At 41.6% G+C, this 17729-nt stretch overlaps 3 protein-coding genes across 5 annotated transcripts in view; 2 read left to right on the plus strand and 1 right to left on the minus strand.

The window, feature by feature from the left end:
• Nucleotides 1-3802, minus strand: part of GDAP1L1 (ganglioside induced differentiation associated protein 1 like 1) — a 50900-nt gene extending 47098 nt beyond the window's left edge. For all 3 annotated transcript variants that reach the window (XM_019458423.2, XM_019458422.2, XM_019458424.2), the window contains exon 1: nt 3695-3802. The gene's annotated coding sequence lies outside the window, so the exon portion shown is untranslated. The remainder of the gene's footprint in view (nt 1-3694) is intronic.
• A 104-nt stretch (nt 3803-3906) lies between these two features.
• LOC128773538 (uncharacterized) lies at nt 3907-4629 on the plus strand. Its single transcript, XM_053890821.1, has one exon. It carries the CDS (start codon nt 3907-3909, stop codon nt 4627-4629), a length of 723 nt encoding a protein of 240 aa, XP_053746796.1.
• Nucleotides 3947-17729, plus strand: OSER1 (oxidative stress responsive serine rich 1). Its single transcript, XM_019458425.2, has 4 exons — nt 3947-4075; nt 8047-8163; nt 11063-11176; nt 16897-17729. The coding sequence occupies exons 2-4, from the start codon at nt 8087-8089 to the stop codon at nt 17582-17584; spliced, it is 879 nt and encodes a 292-aa protein (XP_019313970.1). The 5' UTR covers nt 3947-4075; nt 8047-8086; the 3' UTR covers nt 17585-17729.

Consider the following 17729-nt stretch of genomic DNA (forward strand, 5'->3'; position numbering starts at 1 on the left):
AGATTCAATGACAAAAGCAGTGATAAACAAAAGAGACAAAGTCTCTGTTCTCAGGTCCCTTCTATTGTAGTGAGGGGAGTGGTAATGAATATATATCGTCAGGAGGTGTTAGGTGCTATAATGAAAAATAAAGCCAGCTGAAGGGATACAAATGAAGAGGCATTCTGGGGTAGCCAAGAAAGTCCTGCTGGGGAACTAATATGAGCAGAGACTTGAATGAAGAGAAAAGTTATGGGTAAACCACGTTCCAAGCAGAGGGAACATCAAATACAAAACACTTAAGAGGGAAATGTGCCTGGTGAGTTCAAGGACAGGCAAGTCAAGTGTAGCTGGCACAGTCCCAGACCCTGGGCAGCCAATTTCCTCAAGCCCAGTGTATTTTCTAGGTGAAGGTAAGTATACCTGATCTACTTAGGGTGTATAAAGGGGAGATGGGTTGAGGCTAAGAAAAGTGGTGTAACTCAGTGATCAGTAAGTTGGGTGTACAGTCAGGTGGCCTAGATTTGAATCACAATTCTACCACTTACAAGCTGTGTGACCTTGGACAAATTATCTAACTGCTCTGATCGTTAAGTTTCCTCAGCTGTAAAATGCGGACACAAATAGCAACTGCTTTGCAAATTGCTTATGAAGTTTAAATGAAACAGTCCTTGTAAATCAGAATACATATGATCATTATCATCACCATCATCTACTCCAAAGTCATCTTAAAAATTACATCAAGGTAAGGAACAAATCAACTTATTTGAGCTTTAAAATGTTTAAGACCAGGGCGCCTGGGTGGCTCAGTCGGTTGAGCGCCCGACTTCAGCTCAGGTCATGACCTCACGGTTCGTGGGTTCGAGCCCCGCGTCGGGCTCTGTTCTGACAGCTCAGAGCCTGGAGCCTGCTTCAGATTCTGTGTCTCCCTCTCTCTCTGCCCCTCCCCCACTTGTGCTCTCTCTGCCTCTAAAATAAATAAACATTAAAAAAATTTTAAAAAAACAAAATAAAATGTTTCAGACCCTGATTCCAGATTACCAACTGGTAGGATGGCAGCCACATTGTTGAGAAAATAATTTTTTTTAAGGTTTTGAACTTACCTTCTCCAAAGTCATTTATTTATTTATTTATTTATTTATTTATTTATTTATTTGAGAGGAAGTGCATGCACACGCAGGGATAGGCAGAGAGAGAAAAAGAGAGGGTGGGGGAGAATCTTAAGCAGGCTATCATGACCATGAGATCATGACCTGAGCCAAAATCAAGAGTTGGATGCTTAACAGACTGAGCCATCCAGGCACCCCCAAAGTTATTTTTTTTTTTTAACGTTTATTTATTTTTGAGACAGAGAGAGACAAAGCATGAACGGGGGAGGGGCAGGGAGAGAGGGAGACACAGAATCGGAAGCAGGCTCCAGGCTCTGAGCCATCAGCCCAGAGCCCGACGCGGGGCTCGAACTCACGGACTGCGAGATCGTGACCTGAGCCGAAGTCAGACGCTCAACCGACTGAGCCACCCAGGCGCCCCCCCAAAGTTATTTTTTAAAATTGAAAGCTATCTTCCTATGTAGACAGATTGTTTTTGCAGTATAATTTGATGAAATTAAGTCTCCTCTATTCAATCAGTCAGAAGATACATGAAATAAGAAGTCCTGCTAAAGGAATTTTGTAGCTGCTCTAGCTTTCTGATTAAATGACATTGCTATGTGCGTTACGTTAATACCAAGTCAATTTCTTAAATACACATAAAGTCTGCAAATAAGCTCAGAGGTTTCTCCATGGCTAGAAAGACCCTGTGTTGCTAAAACAGGAGGCATATCTGGCTTTTTGTTTCCTCGATCACATGTTTCATAGCTTCTCTCATTCGGTCATGAGGTACCACACAATGAGTCAGGCCTGTATGTAATGACTTGAGATTTCAGGCCATAGCAAGTGGTGTGAGTTAACAGACTTTGGTATTCCCAAGAGGCTCTCACCTTCCAAATACTCCCTGAGTAATGAGCCACATTCTCAGAAAGCATCTGACTTTATGATGGAGCTATGCTTACATGAAGCACTTGAAACTTTTTTCGTTGTTAGTATTTAATGCCATAATGGATGGAACTAAGGTAGAAGGAAGAATTCACCAAAATTGTATTTAGCACATACTAACCTCAGGAATTGTGTTTGGCTTTGGAGATTCATTACTGACCTAGACACAGTTCTTGTCCTCAAGTATGATGGCTTAATACCACATATTTAGCCTTGATGCAACTCACCTCACAACTTCTGAGAAAAAAATGCACCACATTTCCCCCCCTCCTTTCTTCTTTCCTAAGAGATGTTGAAAAAGGGGCAGCAGTATACAGACAGGCTTTTGAGACATATTAAATCCTGACTCAGTTACTTCTAGCACTGGGTGACAGGACAAGGGGAGCTAGAACAAGTGATCTGAGTCCCAGGCATCCTCATCTGTAAGATGTATACAATCCCAGGAATATTAAATGAGAGAACATGCACATGGCTGCTGCATGGTAGAGGGGAGCCATTATTATCAGCATCATTAGACCTGATGTTGGAACTTTACAGTTAGCAAGTTTTTTCATCCCCTGTCAATTATTAAACTTTTGGTATGAACAAGGAGAATTTAAAATGTTATACCCAAGGCCCACTACACACTTTATGCTCAACAACCTTGTACAATGACCTGTCGATTCAATTCCTAGACTTGGATCAGGCATTCCAAAGTCTGGCCGTGGTTAAGCTGGGCAGACTGAACTACTTCTCACAGCCTCTCTACTTAGGTGACTATACCTAAGTATCAGTGGGCGGGGGTGGAAGAGTCCCATTTTGGTTCAGGTAACAACCCTCACCCTAGTGCTGGGCCACAACCAATTCTAGCCAATTTTATACAGGAAAGCGATATTTTCCACAAAGCCCAGGGAAATACAGACGTGGAACCGTGCCATGGCGAGTGATGAGAGAGGCACAGCTGCTTCAGTGGAACCAGTCCCGGTGGTGGTGGGGGGGGGTGGCGGGGGGTGGTTGCAACTGTTGCACACATCACCCCTTCTCTGCCTTTCATTTGAGCAACTGTCAGAGTCATACAAATGGAAAGATCCCTGAAAAATCACTTACTTGGGTGAATGCCCTATAAGCCTTTTTGCAAAATTTAGTGTCTGTGTGTGTGTATGTGTGCATTTCTCTGTCGAGTTCTCAGATTTTTAAAGGAGTCCATGCCTGAAAAAGAGGGAGAGAAAGAGGGAGGGGGAGGGAGGGGGAGGGAGAGGGAGAGAGAGAGAGAGAGAGATTCGCTGATATATAGTCTAACTTCCTCCTCACTTAACAGTTGGAGAAACCGAGGCCAAGCCAGGTAAAAGCAGATGTTTCAAGTCAAACAACAGGGGCACGAGAGCCATTCCAATTCCAGCCTCACATCCATAGCCCTGGCCGTGTCTGATACCTCCCCTCATCTCTGCAGGCCTTGAAAGATGTCCAGGACACGAGGGTTGTCGTCTGAGCTCTGGAGATGTCGCAGGCGGTCCGGTTCCTTAGCACCAAGGAGACTCAGGCCAAGAGCTCAGCGGGGCTCCGGTGCCGCGAAGATTCCCCACCCTGATTCAGGCACCGGAATTTCCGTTGCCTTCGTGACTCCAGGGCGAGCACCAAGCGCAGGGAGACCCCGGGAAGTGAGGCTGCTGGGCGACAGCGAAGAACAGCGCCTACTCACTCACCTGACAGAGAGGAGGAAGCGGGCACGCCCCAAACGCGGTCCCCAGCGAATCCTCCTAGGACCGAGGAATCAGAGAAGAGAATAACAGGAAATGACGTAGATGCACGTGCTTCCGAGAGGGGCGGGTGCGAGGTGTTTGAGAGGCTAGGCCGCCGCCTCGCGCTTGCGCAGCCACCGCCTACCGCGCTGCCGAGTCACTAGGCTAGGTGGAGCATGAACTGGAGGCGGGGCGTGTGCCTGAGTGACGCAGGCGCAGTGAGACCCCGGAGGCGCGGGCTGCCCCCTCCGCGGGTTTGGATCCGGGTCAGTCAGGCGCAGCGATCGGGGAGAGACGATCTGAACCGACGGGAGTGGATCCCCGGAGTGCCCCAGCTGCGAGGAGGTGAGTACCTGGAGGTGATCGGGAGGGGCCGCGGCACCCCGTTTCGCCCTGGCCGCCCGGCCTGGCCGCTGGCGGCTTCCTCTGGGCCCGCCCGCCTCTCGTCGCGTCGTCCCCCGGCGCTGACTGCCTGGGCCCGGCCGGGCCTGGGCCTCTCCGCGCCCCCTTGGCCGCCGCGGCCTGGCCCGGCTCGAGCTCCGCTGTCTCTCCCCTTCCCGCGCCCCCGTGGACCCCGCAGCGTCCCGCCCCTCCGCTCGCTCCCGTCCGGCAGTAGCTTCCCCTTTTCGCCTTCCTTGGCCGCCCTTTGCCCCTTCCCGCCCTTTCTTGCTTGTTTCCGAGACCCAGCCTCGTTGGCTGCCTCTTCGGCTCAGCTCCCGCCTCCTCCTGCATCCCTTGCGCCTCGGCGCCACTCCAGCCTCCCATCCTGGCTCGGGGAGTATCCAGCAGGGGCACCTTTCCAGCTGGAGATCCCGGGCGGACATAGCTTGGGCCTTCGCTCCCCACTTCCCCAGCCTCCCCTCCACCCCAGTTCTGACCTTTCCCCAGATCGCGTTTAATCGCGACCGACCCAGTTTCGGGGCGGGGGGGAGGGAGACAAAATTAACCTCGTGCTTTGACTCTAGCACCGAGAGTGTAGGGGGTGAGAGAGTGGGTAGAGAGAGGTGTGTGTTTTGATCTGGGGGCCAATTGTTTCTACCAAGACTTGTTTGCGTCTTAGGGAGTTGCTGTACAGGATTTTATTTCCCGCACTCCACGCTTACCCGGAGGCTGGGAAAGTTTCTAAATCTTTAACATTGTGATGACACGCTTACGCGGGGATCCTTTATTGATCGATCTCAGGTCTTTTCAGGGTCCTGGATGTTTGGACTTAGGCTTGAGGTTCAAAGAGGTCTTGGTTAAAACTACAAGATGTAAATAAGATTGTGACACATGCTATTCGTTGAAAGTCAGAGAAAACCAGGAATTTGCCCTTTTGATGGAGGAACTTAGAAAATTTTTGTCATTTTTGAAAGGATGGGGAAAATCCGAGGCAAAGTTAAATTGCCCCTTGTGATTTAACTTAAAACAATACAAAGTAACTTCTAATAGGCCTTTGATCTCTTTGGGGATTGTTCCGTTTTCAAGAAGTCAGCGCAGTGAAAACGGCAAGAATGTCTTCACAAATTTAATATTAATGAAAAAAGGCCAAACCAATTACAAGTGTCCCGGCGTTAGTTTTGAGTGAATGGGAAGCTAGGAATACAGAGGAGCATTATGAGCCTTTTGTAATTACAAACATGCTCTGATTTAGCTCTTAAGATCATGTCTAAGACTCACCTTTGCTCTGGGTTAATATAACTTAGGGAAAAGATGCCTAGTCAGAATATTGGAAATAGCTTAGAGCTTCATTCCTAAAATTTTAGTCTATAGCCAATTTTTATTTTGATTTTCAAATAATCTTTTAGTGTGTCGACAAGAATGTTAACTAAGTTTGTATTAACATCTAGAGGTCACCTGCAGTGCAATTAAGTTAGCACTATATAATTAAAAATTACATATCTGGGTGCAGAGCTTTTTAGCACAATGTTAGGGCAGGAATGAGAGTCCAGTCCTTACAGGAATGGCGTTCACAGCCCTGTTATGTGTCAGGTTATCCTTCTGTTTTAACATCTAGTCTGGTGTTAAAGCACATGGTGGGAATTCTGTAAATATTTGTGGACAGAATAAATTTCTGCCTGTGGAATTCAGCAGTGTATATTTAGATGTGATGTGTACTGATTTCCAGAGAGTCCTAGAAGAGGTTTTGTGTGGGGTCTTAGGAGATGGGGAGACTGTCTCAGATTGTTTGATTCTGTCAGGGCCGATAGTCTGAGCATTGACTGACTGGTCATAAAATAATTGAGGAAAACTATAAGCCAAACTTTAATTTAGTTCTGCCAGCAGGAAGAATTTGTTTACAATCGACAGTAGCACTCTTTTAGGTTCTGTGGAGCTTCAAAAATACTGGGATCTGTGATCTTTGCTCACCTCCCTCCCCAGATATGTAGGATATTATTGCGTATTTGGGGGAGGATCCTGCTCTAAATCCAAAAGAATTAGAAACCAGTGAAATAGGGAATTGATAATGTTTCCTCAAGTTCATATACTGATTAAATAAATCAGCCAAATATGTGGGGAGTGTGTTTAAATTTTTTGACTTAAGAAGTTGCAGTAAAAGCTAGCTGAATTCTTTGGAGACTTTTCAATGTACGCCAGAGAGATCTGCCTAAAATACTTTCTTCTACATGTAAGTAAATAAGTGAAATGAAAGGAATAGTCTTAATTTCTTGCTTCTTTATTCTACTACTGGCACTACATGATTACATTATATCAAACATATTATGACACCCTGACCTTTGGAATATTAGAGGTCTCACAATAACCTCAAACTCACTCCTGAGAAATGAGCAGATAAGGAATCAGAGAAGTTACAAGGGTCCACAGAGAGGCACTGCTCCTTCTGAGAGTGCCGTAGGGAGGTTGGGGGGGTGGGGGGAGGTTTGATGGGGTTAGCAGGTTAGAAATAAGGAAGAGGTAAAGTTAATCCTTTAATTCACAAATCCGCCATCTTCTTTTTTCGTTTTACCTTTTTTTTCTTTTTGATTCTTTGTGGTATGTTCATAGATACTAATTTGTTTATTTTTTTGTTCAGATTTGATATTAGCTAATTGTCTTGAGTGAAAAAGTCAGGAAACTAGATTTCGAAGGATTTATTAACAGACTTCTCTGTTGTGTCTCTTATTGCTTTGGTTGGGCCCTGTTCCCCTTTTCTTTCTTTAAATATAAAAATCAAGGTGGAAGAATGGAGAATTCTCACTAATCAAACTGGTTGATTAAATGGAGGTCATTTAATGGTGCCTCTACAGAAAAATAATTTATATACATATATATGTGTGTGTATATGTGTATATATGTGTGTATATATATATATAGATCAGAAAAATAACTTATACGTATAAATATATTTATATGTATACATGCATATACATATAAATATACATATAAATTTATACATATAAATTATTTTTATTATAATTACATATATATAAATTATTATTTTTATTATATATATTTATTTCCCACCTTTATCTTTTGGCTAACTTTGTTCTATTTATCTCTGAGTTGCAAGCATAGTTCATTTATTTTCTCTTTCTTGTGTAATAATTAAAATGCTTCAAAGCTAATAAAAATGAAGGGATCAGCCTTATTGGTAGAGTCTGGAATAATCAGTAAGCATTGAAACATATTTGTAATGCTGCTTTCACAATGGTAACATCTTGATATCTGAATATGGATACTTAAATGAATGTGAATATTGATGTCTGGGTCAGTATTGTTTTAGAGAAATGCTATTGTGTGTCATGAAGTTACACTTAACGGGATATACTTAGGGTTGGACTACACAAATACTCAGTATCATCTTAAAGAATCGGAAGTGCTATATAGGTTGAGGTTTTCACTTTTACCGTATTTCTGATGCAAAGGACATTTTGTTTGTGGGTTTCTAGATCTCTGCAACCAGATTTTTTACTTTCCTGTTAAAAAGTGTGCTTAAACAGATTTCAGGTGATGTAGTTTCCAAAACTGTGTAATAGAATATTGGCATCAAGTATTTTTGGACAGTTTAAATTCTATGATAATAATTGAGTAAGATACAGAATTGTTGAATCACTGTGTTGTACACCTGAAACTGTTAATATAACGTGTCAACTACAATAAAAAAATCTGTTCTAATAAATATATGTTTCTGTATCATTTCATTTTTCTTTTATTAACAAATAAAACCTACAGTCCCCTGTTGTCTACACTGAAGCTTTTCCTTTTAGAAATAGAAATTTGCTTTTTCCCCCCCCAACGAGCAGTAATAGTATCAGGAATATAGACTTTAACAAAAGGTATACTTTTGAACCTGCCTGTTTTCATCTTGCTCATTTTATTTTTATTTTATTTTTTAGTATTAACAGCAACATCCATAGTAGCGTAAAAACTTTCACAATGAAATCTGAAGCCAAGGATGGAGAGGAGGAGAGTCTACAGACTGCTTTCAAGAAATTAAGAGTGGATGCCTCAGGGTAATTAAATATGTAATATATTATTTGGGGATTGTTTACTAGGTTTAAATAGCCTTTTCCTCTGAAGAAGATCTTGTTTTCTTCTGAAATTTCTCATTATTCATAGAAGATAAAAACATTAATGGTGTGACATTCTACCAAATTAATTTTGCACAACATTATTTTACTTATACAAGAAACTTTTTTTTTTTTTTTAAGAAACTCTTAATGTTAAATTTTGAAAAAATAGCAGCTCATTTGTACTCCCAAGTTGGGTGTTTTGGTTTCCCTTAGCTTTGAGGAGGGTTCCCCACCTCTGTCTTTCATCAAAATTATCAAGCAGTGTCCCATCGGGAATTTCCTCATACGTCTCTAGGGAATCACCATATTTTTTTTCCTAAAAGTGAATTGGCTCGATAGAAATCTGCAGACATTCTTGATTTCATGGGCTCTGATTGCTGAGCCTATCACTATGGAAACCTCTATTCATTAGGGTTCTGTCACTGAGATCAATAATCTCGGACCCTTTGGCCAAACTAATTAGAGCACCTGCAGACCAGCTGCTGTCTGAATGTTAATATTTCACTCTTTGCAAAATGTTCTGTGCCAGACTCTTTTCATCCCCATTCTTCACCCCAGGCCAGAAAAAAAATCTCACATCTTTGATAGATAAGGAATATTTCTTTTCACAATGGAAAATAAACACTGGAAGCTGAGAGTGGAACACTTCCCAACAAGTAATAATCACTGGGATTTATCACTCACCTACTGTGCCCTAGACACTGGTTTAAGCATCTGTGCACGTTACTTAATCCTCACTACGGACTTAGAAGATGGATACTGCTCTTATTCCAGGTTACTGATGAGCTATAGATGATAGGTCACTTGCCACAGGTCACTTTGGTGAGAAGTGGTAGAGTCAGGATTTGAACCCAGACAGTTTGTCTCCAGAACCGGTGCTTTTAACCCTTCCTTTATATGCTGCTTTGAAGACAACATGAAGAGTTGTATACAGTACTTGGCACACAGTAAAAATGAAATAGTTGTTGTTAGAGCTGTTTGCTTACTGCTAATACCATTTGTTTTGGGTTTGGCCTGCCAGGTGAGAAGATTTGTGCTAATGGATTTGCACAAGAACTGCTAAAGGTGCTCACATTTGCTTCCCTGACACTTCAGATAAATCTCTTTCTCCACCCAGTAGCTTTTCCGATATGGTCATCTGCCATTAAAATTGAACAGTACCTTTTAAGTCATTTTGGGAAACAAAAAGCAGAGGAACACGGAGTTCCAGATTATGGTCACGTTCCTTTGTGATATCTGGTATGGGAATAATGCTGGTAATGTACACACACACATATACTTATAAATCCCTTAACGTATCAATTCATATGAGTTACTCTTCATACACAGATTTCTTTCCTGGTGTTTTAGGAAGTTAGAACATAAAATTAAGCTATTTCACTACCCCTAAAAATTACCTGGGACATGGAACATTTAAAAAAAAAAAACAACAACAACAAAAACCTTTGAAGATATCTGTCTTCAAGCCTGTGGTCAAATATTGTATCTTTGTAGTGTGTGATCTGCCTGGAGTAAAATTACAGAAAGGGAAGGAGCGATGGAGAACATTTGAGAAAATCAAATAAGAGTAGAAGGGGTGAGTCATTACCATGACTAAGCAGAATAGGACTTGTGTAATGTATCATATGTTTCTAGTTGTTTCATATTGTTGCTGATTTACAAATGGGACATCTGAGGTCCTGACTCATAAACTACCCAAGCCTTGCCAGGAATTTAGCACTATCCTGTTCAACAGGTTTTGATTCCCAATGGTATTTGTTTTATCAGGACAAATTTCTATATATATATTATAAAACAACATAATCTTTTTTATCTGATTATAAAATAATGCATTCTATTACAAAAATTCACAAAAACAAAAAGGAAGTAAAAATCACAGTTTATATTAATGCTGTTAACATCTAGACCATCAGTATGTAATATCATACAGTATATTTACATAGTTGAGATCATAATATACGTATAGTTGTTTACGCTATTTTCTCTTAATGTTATTAGTGTTCTCCTGTCATTAGAAGTTCTTTGTACACCTAATTTTTTAAAATTCCTAATATTCCATTGAATAGATGTGTCATCACTTATATAATGTAGTATTTTCTATTTTCTACTGGGAATTTAAGTTATTCCTAGTTCCTTTTTATTTTAGATTATTTCAGTGAACATCTTTTTACTTTAGTAGATTAATATTTCCTTCTAAAGGATTTTTATTACTACCACAGCATGTGTAGCAGGAGCCCAGTGTGTATGTGTGTGTGTGTGTGCATTGAAAAGGTCTGGAAGGATTTATACCAAAATTTTAATCTCTGGGTTGTGAGATTATAGGTATTCTTTTCTTTCAAAATTTTTCATCTTCTTTACTGGGAACCCATATTACTTGTATAGTTTTAAACTGCAAAGATTGAACTGTCAGTAATATTTCAAGTTTATTGGTTGTAAAAAATACTCCTTTTTAAGTTAGTCCCCTGAAGGTTTTGCCCCTCAGCTTAGTTTTCCTGGCTCTGATTGGCCTCTACCTACAATAAATGGTCAGTGTCATCAGCATTCTCTGTGGACATAAGGCCTTATCTGCCCCAGATAAACAGCCTAAAAGTCTGTTTATATCCTGTTGCTAGTCATACTTAGGAATTACTATTTGGTTTGTGATTTTGCAACCGTGGGCTTTTAGGCATCCCCTAAATTTGGTTTTAGAGGAAAATTTGCTATAAAAGCAGCACTTTTTTGAGAAACCCAAATGAGAAGGAAGAAAGGTATTAATACAAGTTGTGTTTAAGTTGGTGAGAGCAGTAAGTTCTCCTCCTTTCGGTTTTTTGTAAACGGTAAACTTTGTTCTGTTCTTCAGGTCCATAGCATCTCTGTCCGTTGGAGAAGGCACAAATGCCAGAGCATCGGTCAGAACAGCAGCAGATGATGCCAAACTGAAAACCACATGTGCATCGAAAGACAGTTGGCATGGGTGAGAGCGTCTTACTGCAGATGGCGTTTGTTCCAAAGCCTTGATTTTATTTTTTTTCTAAGTTTAATGTTTGTTTATTTTTGAGAGAGAGAGACAGAGACAGAGTGTGACCTGGGGAGGGGAAGAGAGACAGAGGGAGACCCAGAATCCGAAGCAGGCTCCAGGCTCCAGGCCCCAAACTGCACAGAGTCCAACACCGAGTTCAGACTCCCCAACCACGAGATCATGACCTGAGCCAGTCAGATGCTTAACCGACTGGGCCATTCAGGCACCCCGATCCCAAATACTTTAAATTAGTATTGGACTTTCTTCCCTGAATATCCAGAAAAGAGTATGTTAGATACAGAACCCAAGACCCAGTGATTAGAGAAGAGCTGTTCTTAATGGAGAATTTGCTGAGACTTGCTATATGGCTTGGTCCATAGTCAGTTTTTTTAAATGTCCTATGTGTATTTGAGTAGAATGGGTCTTCTGTCATCATTCTTGGGTTTTCTTTATGTCCATTAAATCAAGCTTTTAAATGTATTTGAATCTTTTTCCAGTAATTTTTTTTCAATAGTTTTTTTTCAGTCTATCAGTAATTGAGACATATATGTTGAAATCTTCCCCATGGGAGTGAATTTGTCTATTTTCCCCTTAAATTCTGTATTTTTGCTTTATGTATCTTAAAGCTGTTTTGTTAGGTTTTTGCAGTGTAGGTTCATACCAGCTTAGAATGTCTTCTTTCCTGATGAATTGAGATTTTTAATTATATAGTGACATTCTTAATTCCTCCTAATGGCTTTTGTTTAAAGTCTATTTTGTCCAGAATTAATATAGTTAATCCAGTCATATTTTGGTTGGTATTTGCGTGTTGCATCTTTTTTTAATCTTTTATTTTCAACCACTATGTGTTTTAAAATTTTAGATGTGTGTGTCTCATATACATATGGCTTATTTTGTTTTGTTTTATTCAATCTGATAATCTTTTTAACTGCTGAGTTCAGTGCATTTATTTATTTTGATTGTTGATAAATTTAGACTTGTTTCTGCCATTTTACTTTATGCTGTTTGTCCTGCTCTCTGTTTTTGTGTTTGTTTGTTAGTTTTTTACTCTTCCTATACCTTCCCTCTTCTCCTCACCTTTTAAAAAATTGTTTGAAATGGGTGTGTTTTTTTCCCCCTCTACCACTTTTCCTTCTACTGGCTTACAAATTATATGCTGTGTTTCTATTCTTTTAGTAATTCGCCTTGAAATTCCACCATACATGCTTAACAAAGACAAAAGTTATTACAGTGACCCTTGAACAGCATGGGGGTTGGGGCACCAATCTCTCTGCAGGTCAAAAATCCATGTATCACTTCTGACTCCCCCAGACTTTACTAATAGCCCACTGTTGACCCAAAGCCTTACAGATAACATAGTCAACTAACACATATTTTGGATGCTTTATGTATTATATAGTGCATTCTTAAAGTAAGCTACAGAAAACAAAATGTTACTAAGAAAATCATGAGGAATAAAAAATACATTTACAAGTACTGTAAAAAATCCATGTATAAGTGAGTCCATGGAATTCAGACCTGTCTTATTCAAGGGTCCAACTGTATTTTAATCCTCCTCCTTGTAATCTTTTCACTTTGACCTCCTGATGTCCATGTGTAGTTTCCCAATATTTTAGTTTTCTTGCTTCTTTTTAATCTCACAAATTAGGTTTTATTATTTAAATAAGCAGTGTTTGCTTAGTTTTATCTCATTTACAGTTTCTTTGCTCACCATTCTTGTAACTCAGACCTTCCATACAGGGTGCCTTTCTTTTGAAGTATTTCCTTCAGAAATTCCTTTAGCAAAGGTCTGTTAGTAAATAGGGCCTCTTATAGAACTACCCATAGAATAAATTTGAATGGTGTCCCCCTCACCCTTCTTCCCTGTTGTATAACATCAAGTTCTATTGGTAAATATACCTTGCTTTGATTTATCTGAGAATATCTTTTTTTTCATCCTTGTTCTTGAAAGACACACCTGATTTGCTGAAGCTGTAGTTCTGAGTTATTTTTTCTTAGCACTGGAAGATATTCATTGTCTTCTGGCTTCATTGTTGATGTTGAAAAGTCTACTTTCAGTCTTACTGTTGTTCTTTCTGGAAATAATCTGTCTAGTCTCTGGCTGCTTTTAAAATGTTACAGTTTTGGAGAGTCTACAGTTTTGTTACAGTGTGTCTAGATGTGGATTGCTCTTTATTTGTCCTGTTTCAGGGTGCTGCCTGTATCTGTAGATCTCTTCTTTCATCAATTCAGAAAATTTCTCAGCCATTATCTCTTCAAAAATCACTTGTCTCCCATGCTTTGTCTTCTTACCTTCAGAGATTCCAGACTTCTTGTTCTATCTTACATCTCTCTCTCTTTCTCTTCTTTTTATTTTATTTATTTTATTTTATTTTATTTTATTTTATTTTATTTTATTTTTAACGTTTTTTATTTATTTTTGAGACAGAGAGACAGAGCATGAACAGGGGAGGGGCAGGGAGAGAGGGAGACACAGAATCGGAAGCAGGCTCCAGGCTCTGAGCCATCAGCCCAGAGCCTGACGCGGGGCTCAAACTCACGGACCGCGAGATCGTGACCTAAGCTGAAGTCGGACGCCCAACCGACTGAGCCACCCAGGCGCCCCTCTCTCTCTTTTTTTTTAATATATAATTTATTGTCAAGTTAACTAACATACAGTGTATATACAGTGTACTCTTGGTTTTGGGGGTAGATTCCCATGATTCATCACTTACATACAACACCCAGTGCTCATCCCAAAAGTGCTCTCTTCAGTGCCTGTCACCCATTCCTCCCTCCTGTCCCCCCATCAACCCTCAGTTTGTTCTTTGTATGTAAGAGTCTCTTATGGTTTGCCTCCCTCTTTGTTTGTAACTATTTTTCCCCTCTCCCTTCCCCCATGGTGTTCTGTTAAGTTTCTCAAGTTCCACATATGAGTGAAAACATGATCTGTGTCTTTTCCTGCCTGACTTCACTTAGCATAATACCCTCTAGTTCCATCCACGTTGTTGCAAATGGCAGGATTTCATTCTTTCTCATTGCCAACCTGTATTCCATTGTATATATAAACCACATCTTCTTTATCTGTTCATCAGTTGATGGACATTTGGGCTCTTTCCACAATTTGGCTATTGTTGAAAGCGCTGCTATAAACAAGGGGTACATGTGCCCGTATGAATCAGCACTCCTGTATCCTTTGGATAAATTCCTAGTAGTGCTATTGCTGGGTTGTGCTATTTTTAATTTTTTGAGGAACCTCCACACTTTTCTAGAGCGGCTGCACCAGTTTGCATTCCCACCAACAGTGCAAGAGGGTTCCGGTTTCTCCACATCCTCGCCAGCATCTATAGTTTCCTAAGTTGTTCATTTTAGTCACTCCGACCGGTGTGAAGTGGTCTCTCATTGTGGTTGTGATTTGTATTTCCCTGATGATGAGTGATGTTGAGCATCTTTTCATGTGTCTGTTGGCCATCTGGATGTCTTCTTTGGAAAAGTGTCTTCTGCCCATTTCTTCACTGGATTATTTGTTTTTTGGGTGTTGCGTTTGGTCAGTTCTTTATAGATTTTGGATACTAACCCTTTATCCGATATGTCATTTGTAAATATTTTCTCCCATTCTGTCGGTTGCCTTTTAGTTTTGTTGATTGTTTCCTTTGCAGTGCAGAAGCTTTATATTTTGATGAGGTCCCAATAGTTCTCTCTCTCTTTTTTTTTTAAAGTTTATTTATTTATTTTGAGAGAGGCAGAGATAGTGCAAGTGGGGGAGGGGCAGAGAGAGAGGGAGACAGAGAGAATCCCAAGCAGGCCCTGCATTGCCAACACAGAGCCTGATGTGGGTGGAGCTTGAACTCACAAATAGTGAGATCATGACCTGAACCTAAACCAAGAGTCGGATGCTTAAATGACTGAGCCACCCAGGCACCCCTTACATATCTCTTTAACTTCTTTTACATTTTTCCAAGTCTTCAAGCCTCTACTACCTCTCATGTCAGGGGTAGGCAAACTTTTTTTGTAAAGCGCCAGATAGTAAATATTTCAGGTTTTGGAGGCCAAGAGGTGAGATCTAAGGATACTACGTAGGTACTTATATAAGTGAGAAAATTCCTGCCCTGCCCCATTTGCCTGATGCACACTGTTCTGGCTGGTGGACATACTTTGTGTTCAGTTGCTTAGTGTCCGCATGAAATGACTAGCCTGGCAATACCGGAGTCAGTTTTATCCTGTGCCCCAGTGGTACCCGGATTCCAGCATGCCCCTCTTTCCTCCAGAGAGCCCAGCACAAGCCAGACTGGAACTGAGATTCCACCTCTCAGGGCCCAACAGTTACTGACAGCAGAGCCCTAGCATGTAGATGGCGGCCAGCGTGGGACCAGGCAGTGGTGTGACACATCTCCTGGCCGGGAGGGCAGGCACAGGGAGCAGAGGACAGGGTGGAGTGTGTCCCTGCCTGGTCTCCGTGGCTCACAGTGTGAGTCAGCTGGGGGCCAGATTTGACCCGCAGACCACAGTTGGTTCAGTCCTGTTACGAATAATTCAGATTTATCTTCCAGTTCGCTGTTTCTTTCCTTAGCTCTATGTATTCTACTCCTTGGCCCATCCAGTTAGTTTAATTTCAAATACAGTTTTTTTATTTCTTAAAGTTCTTTTTGGTTCTGTTTTCAGTTTTGCTTGGCGGTTTTGAGTCTCTCTCTCTCTCTCTCTCTCTCTCTTTTTTTTTTTTTTTGCCTTTGCTCAGTTCTCTTATTTAAATATTTTATTAAAAGTTATATAGAATGTCTGATAATTCCCACTACCTGAAAACTTGAGGGAGTCTAAATCTGTTTGTCAGCTGTTACTAGCGATGGAAACGAATCCTGGGTCACCTGGGTGGCTCAGTTTGTTGAGCGTCAGATTCTTGATTTCCACTCAGGTCATGATCCCAGGGACATGGGACTGAGCCCCGTGTCAGGCTCTATGCTGAGCATGGAGCCTGCTTGGGATCCTCTCTCCCTCTCTCTTTCTCTCTTAAAAGAAAAATAAAGCGGCGTCTGGGTGGCTCAGCCTGTTAAGCATTCGACTTTGGCCCAGGTCATGATCTCACGGTTTGTGAGTTCGAGCCCCGTGTTGGGCTCTGTGCTGACCGCTCAGAGCCTGGAGCCTGTTTCAGATTCTGTGTCTCCCTCTCTCTCTGCCCCTCCCCTGCTCATGCTCTATCTCTCTCTGTCTCAAAAATAAATAAAAACATTTAAAAAAAAAAATGAATCCTAAATCTGCTGCTCTGTTTGGTAGTCATGACACAGTGGCCATTTGCACCATCAGCCTCACAAGTGGTCCGGAAGCTGCTACGTTCACGGCATAGAGCTTGGACTTTACAGCATCTAGTGGTTTGGTGCAGGGTGCTTTCCCAGACCCAGTGGCCAAAGGTTCCCAGGCCAAGGGTTGGGACAGGGCAGGTGTTCTGCACCCAGTGTTTGGCCCAAGAAATGCAATTAAAAACTACCCTTTACCTCTCCTATTTCTGTAGCTTGCTAATAGGGAGATGTTGAAGTTTTTGAGATGCCGACTTAGGCAGCTTGAAGATGGAGGTAAGCACGTCTCTTTGGGGGAAACTTATGACCCTAGACTCCAGAGGAGAGGAGGTAAATTTCCAGCTATCGTAAAGAATCTGTTTAGGGGAGCTGTGTATCCCAACATCTTGTGCGTTGTTTTCCTCTTAGGTCTTCAAGGAAGTCTTCACGAGGAGCAGTGAGGACCCAGCGCCGTCGACGTTCTAAGTCTCCTGTCCTTCATCCTCCAAAGTTTATACATTGCAGTACAATAGCTTCTGCTTCCAGCAGCCAGCTCAAGCACAAAAGCCAGACTGACTCCCCTGATAGCAGCAGTGGGCTGGGAATTTCCACCCCTAAAGAGTTCAATGCAGGAGAATGCTCTACTTCTCTCGATACTAATCATACAGGGGCAGTTGCTGAGCCTTTGAGAACTTCGGTTCCCAGGCTCCCATCAGAGAGTAAGAAGGAAGACTCCTCTGATGCTACCCAAGTCTCCCAAGCAAGTCTCAAGGCCAATGATCTCTCTGACTTTCAATCCGTTTCCAAGCTAAACCAGGGCAAGCCATGTGCATGCTTAGGCAAGGAGTGCCAGTGTAAGAGATGGCAGGACATGGAAGTTTATTCCTTTTCAGGCCTGCAGAGTGTCCCTCCCTTGGCCCCAGAACGAAGATCCATGCTTGAGGACTACTCTCAGTCGCTCCACACCAGAACTCTGTCTGGCTCCCCCCGCTCCTGTTCTGAGCAAGCTCGAGTCTATGTGGATGATGTGACCATTGAGGACTTGTCAGGCTACATGGAATATTACTTGTATATTCCCAAGAAAATGTCCCACATGGCAGAAATGATGTACACCTGATAGCAAGAAGCTCATTAATATGCTTTAAACCAATGAAGGGTTGTCAGAGAGATTTAGTTAATGGCAGACCTTGCGGCCACGTTGTGTGAGAAGACGTCTCCTTCTGCTCACTGTGCTTGCAATAAAAACTTTTCTTGGCATCTCA

This window comes from Panthera pardus, unplaced genomic scaffold, assembly GCF_024362965.1.
Source record: "Panthera pardus isolate Hobbes unplaced genomic scaffold, ASM2436296v1 HiC_scaffold_25, whole genome shotgun sequence".
NCBI lineage: Eukaryota > Metazoa > Chordata > Mammalia > Carnivora > Felidae > Panthera > Panthera pardus.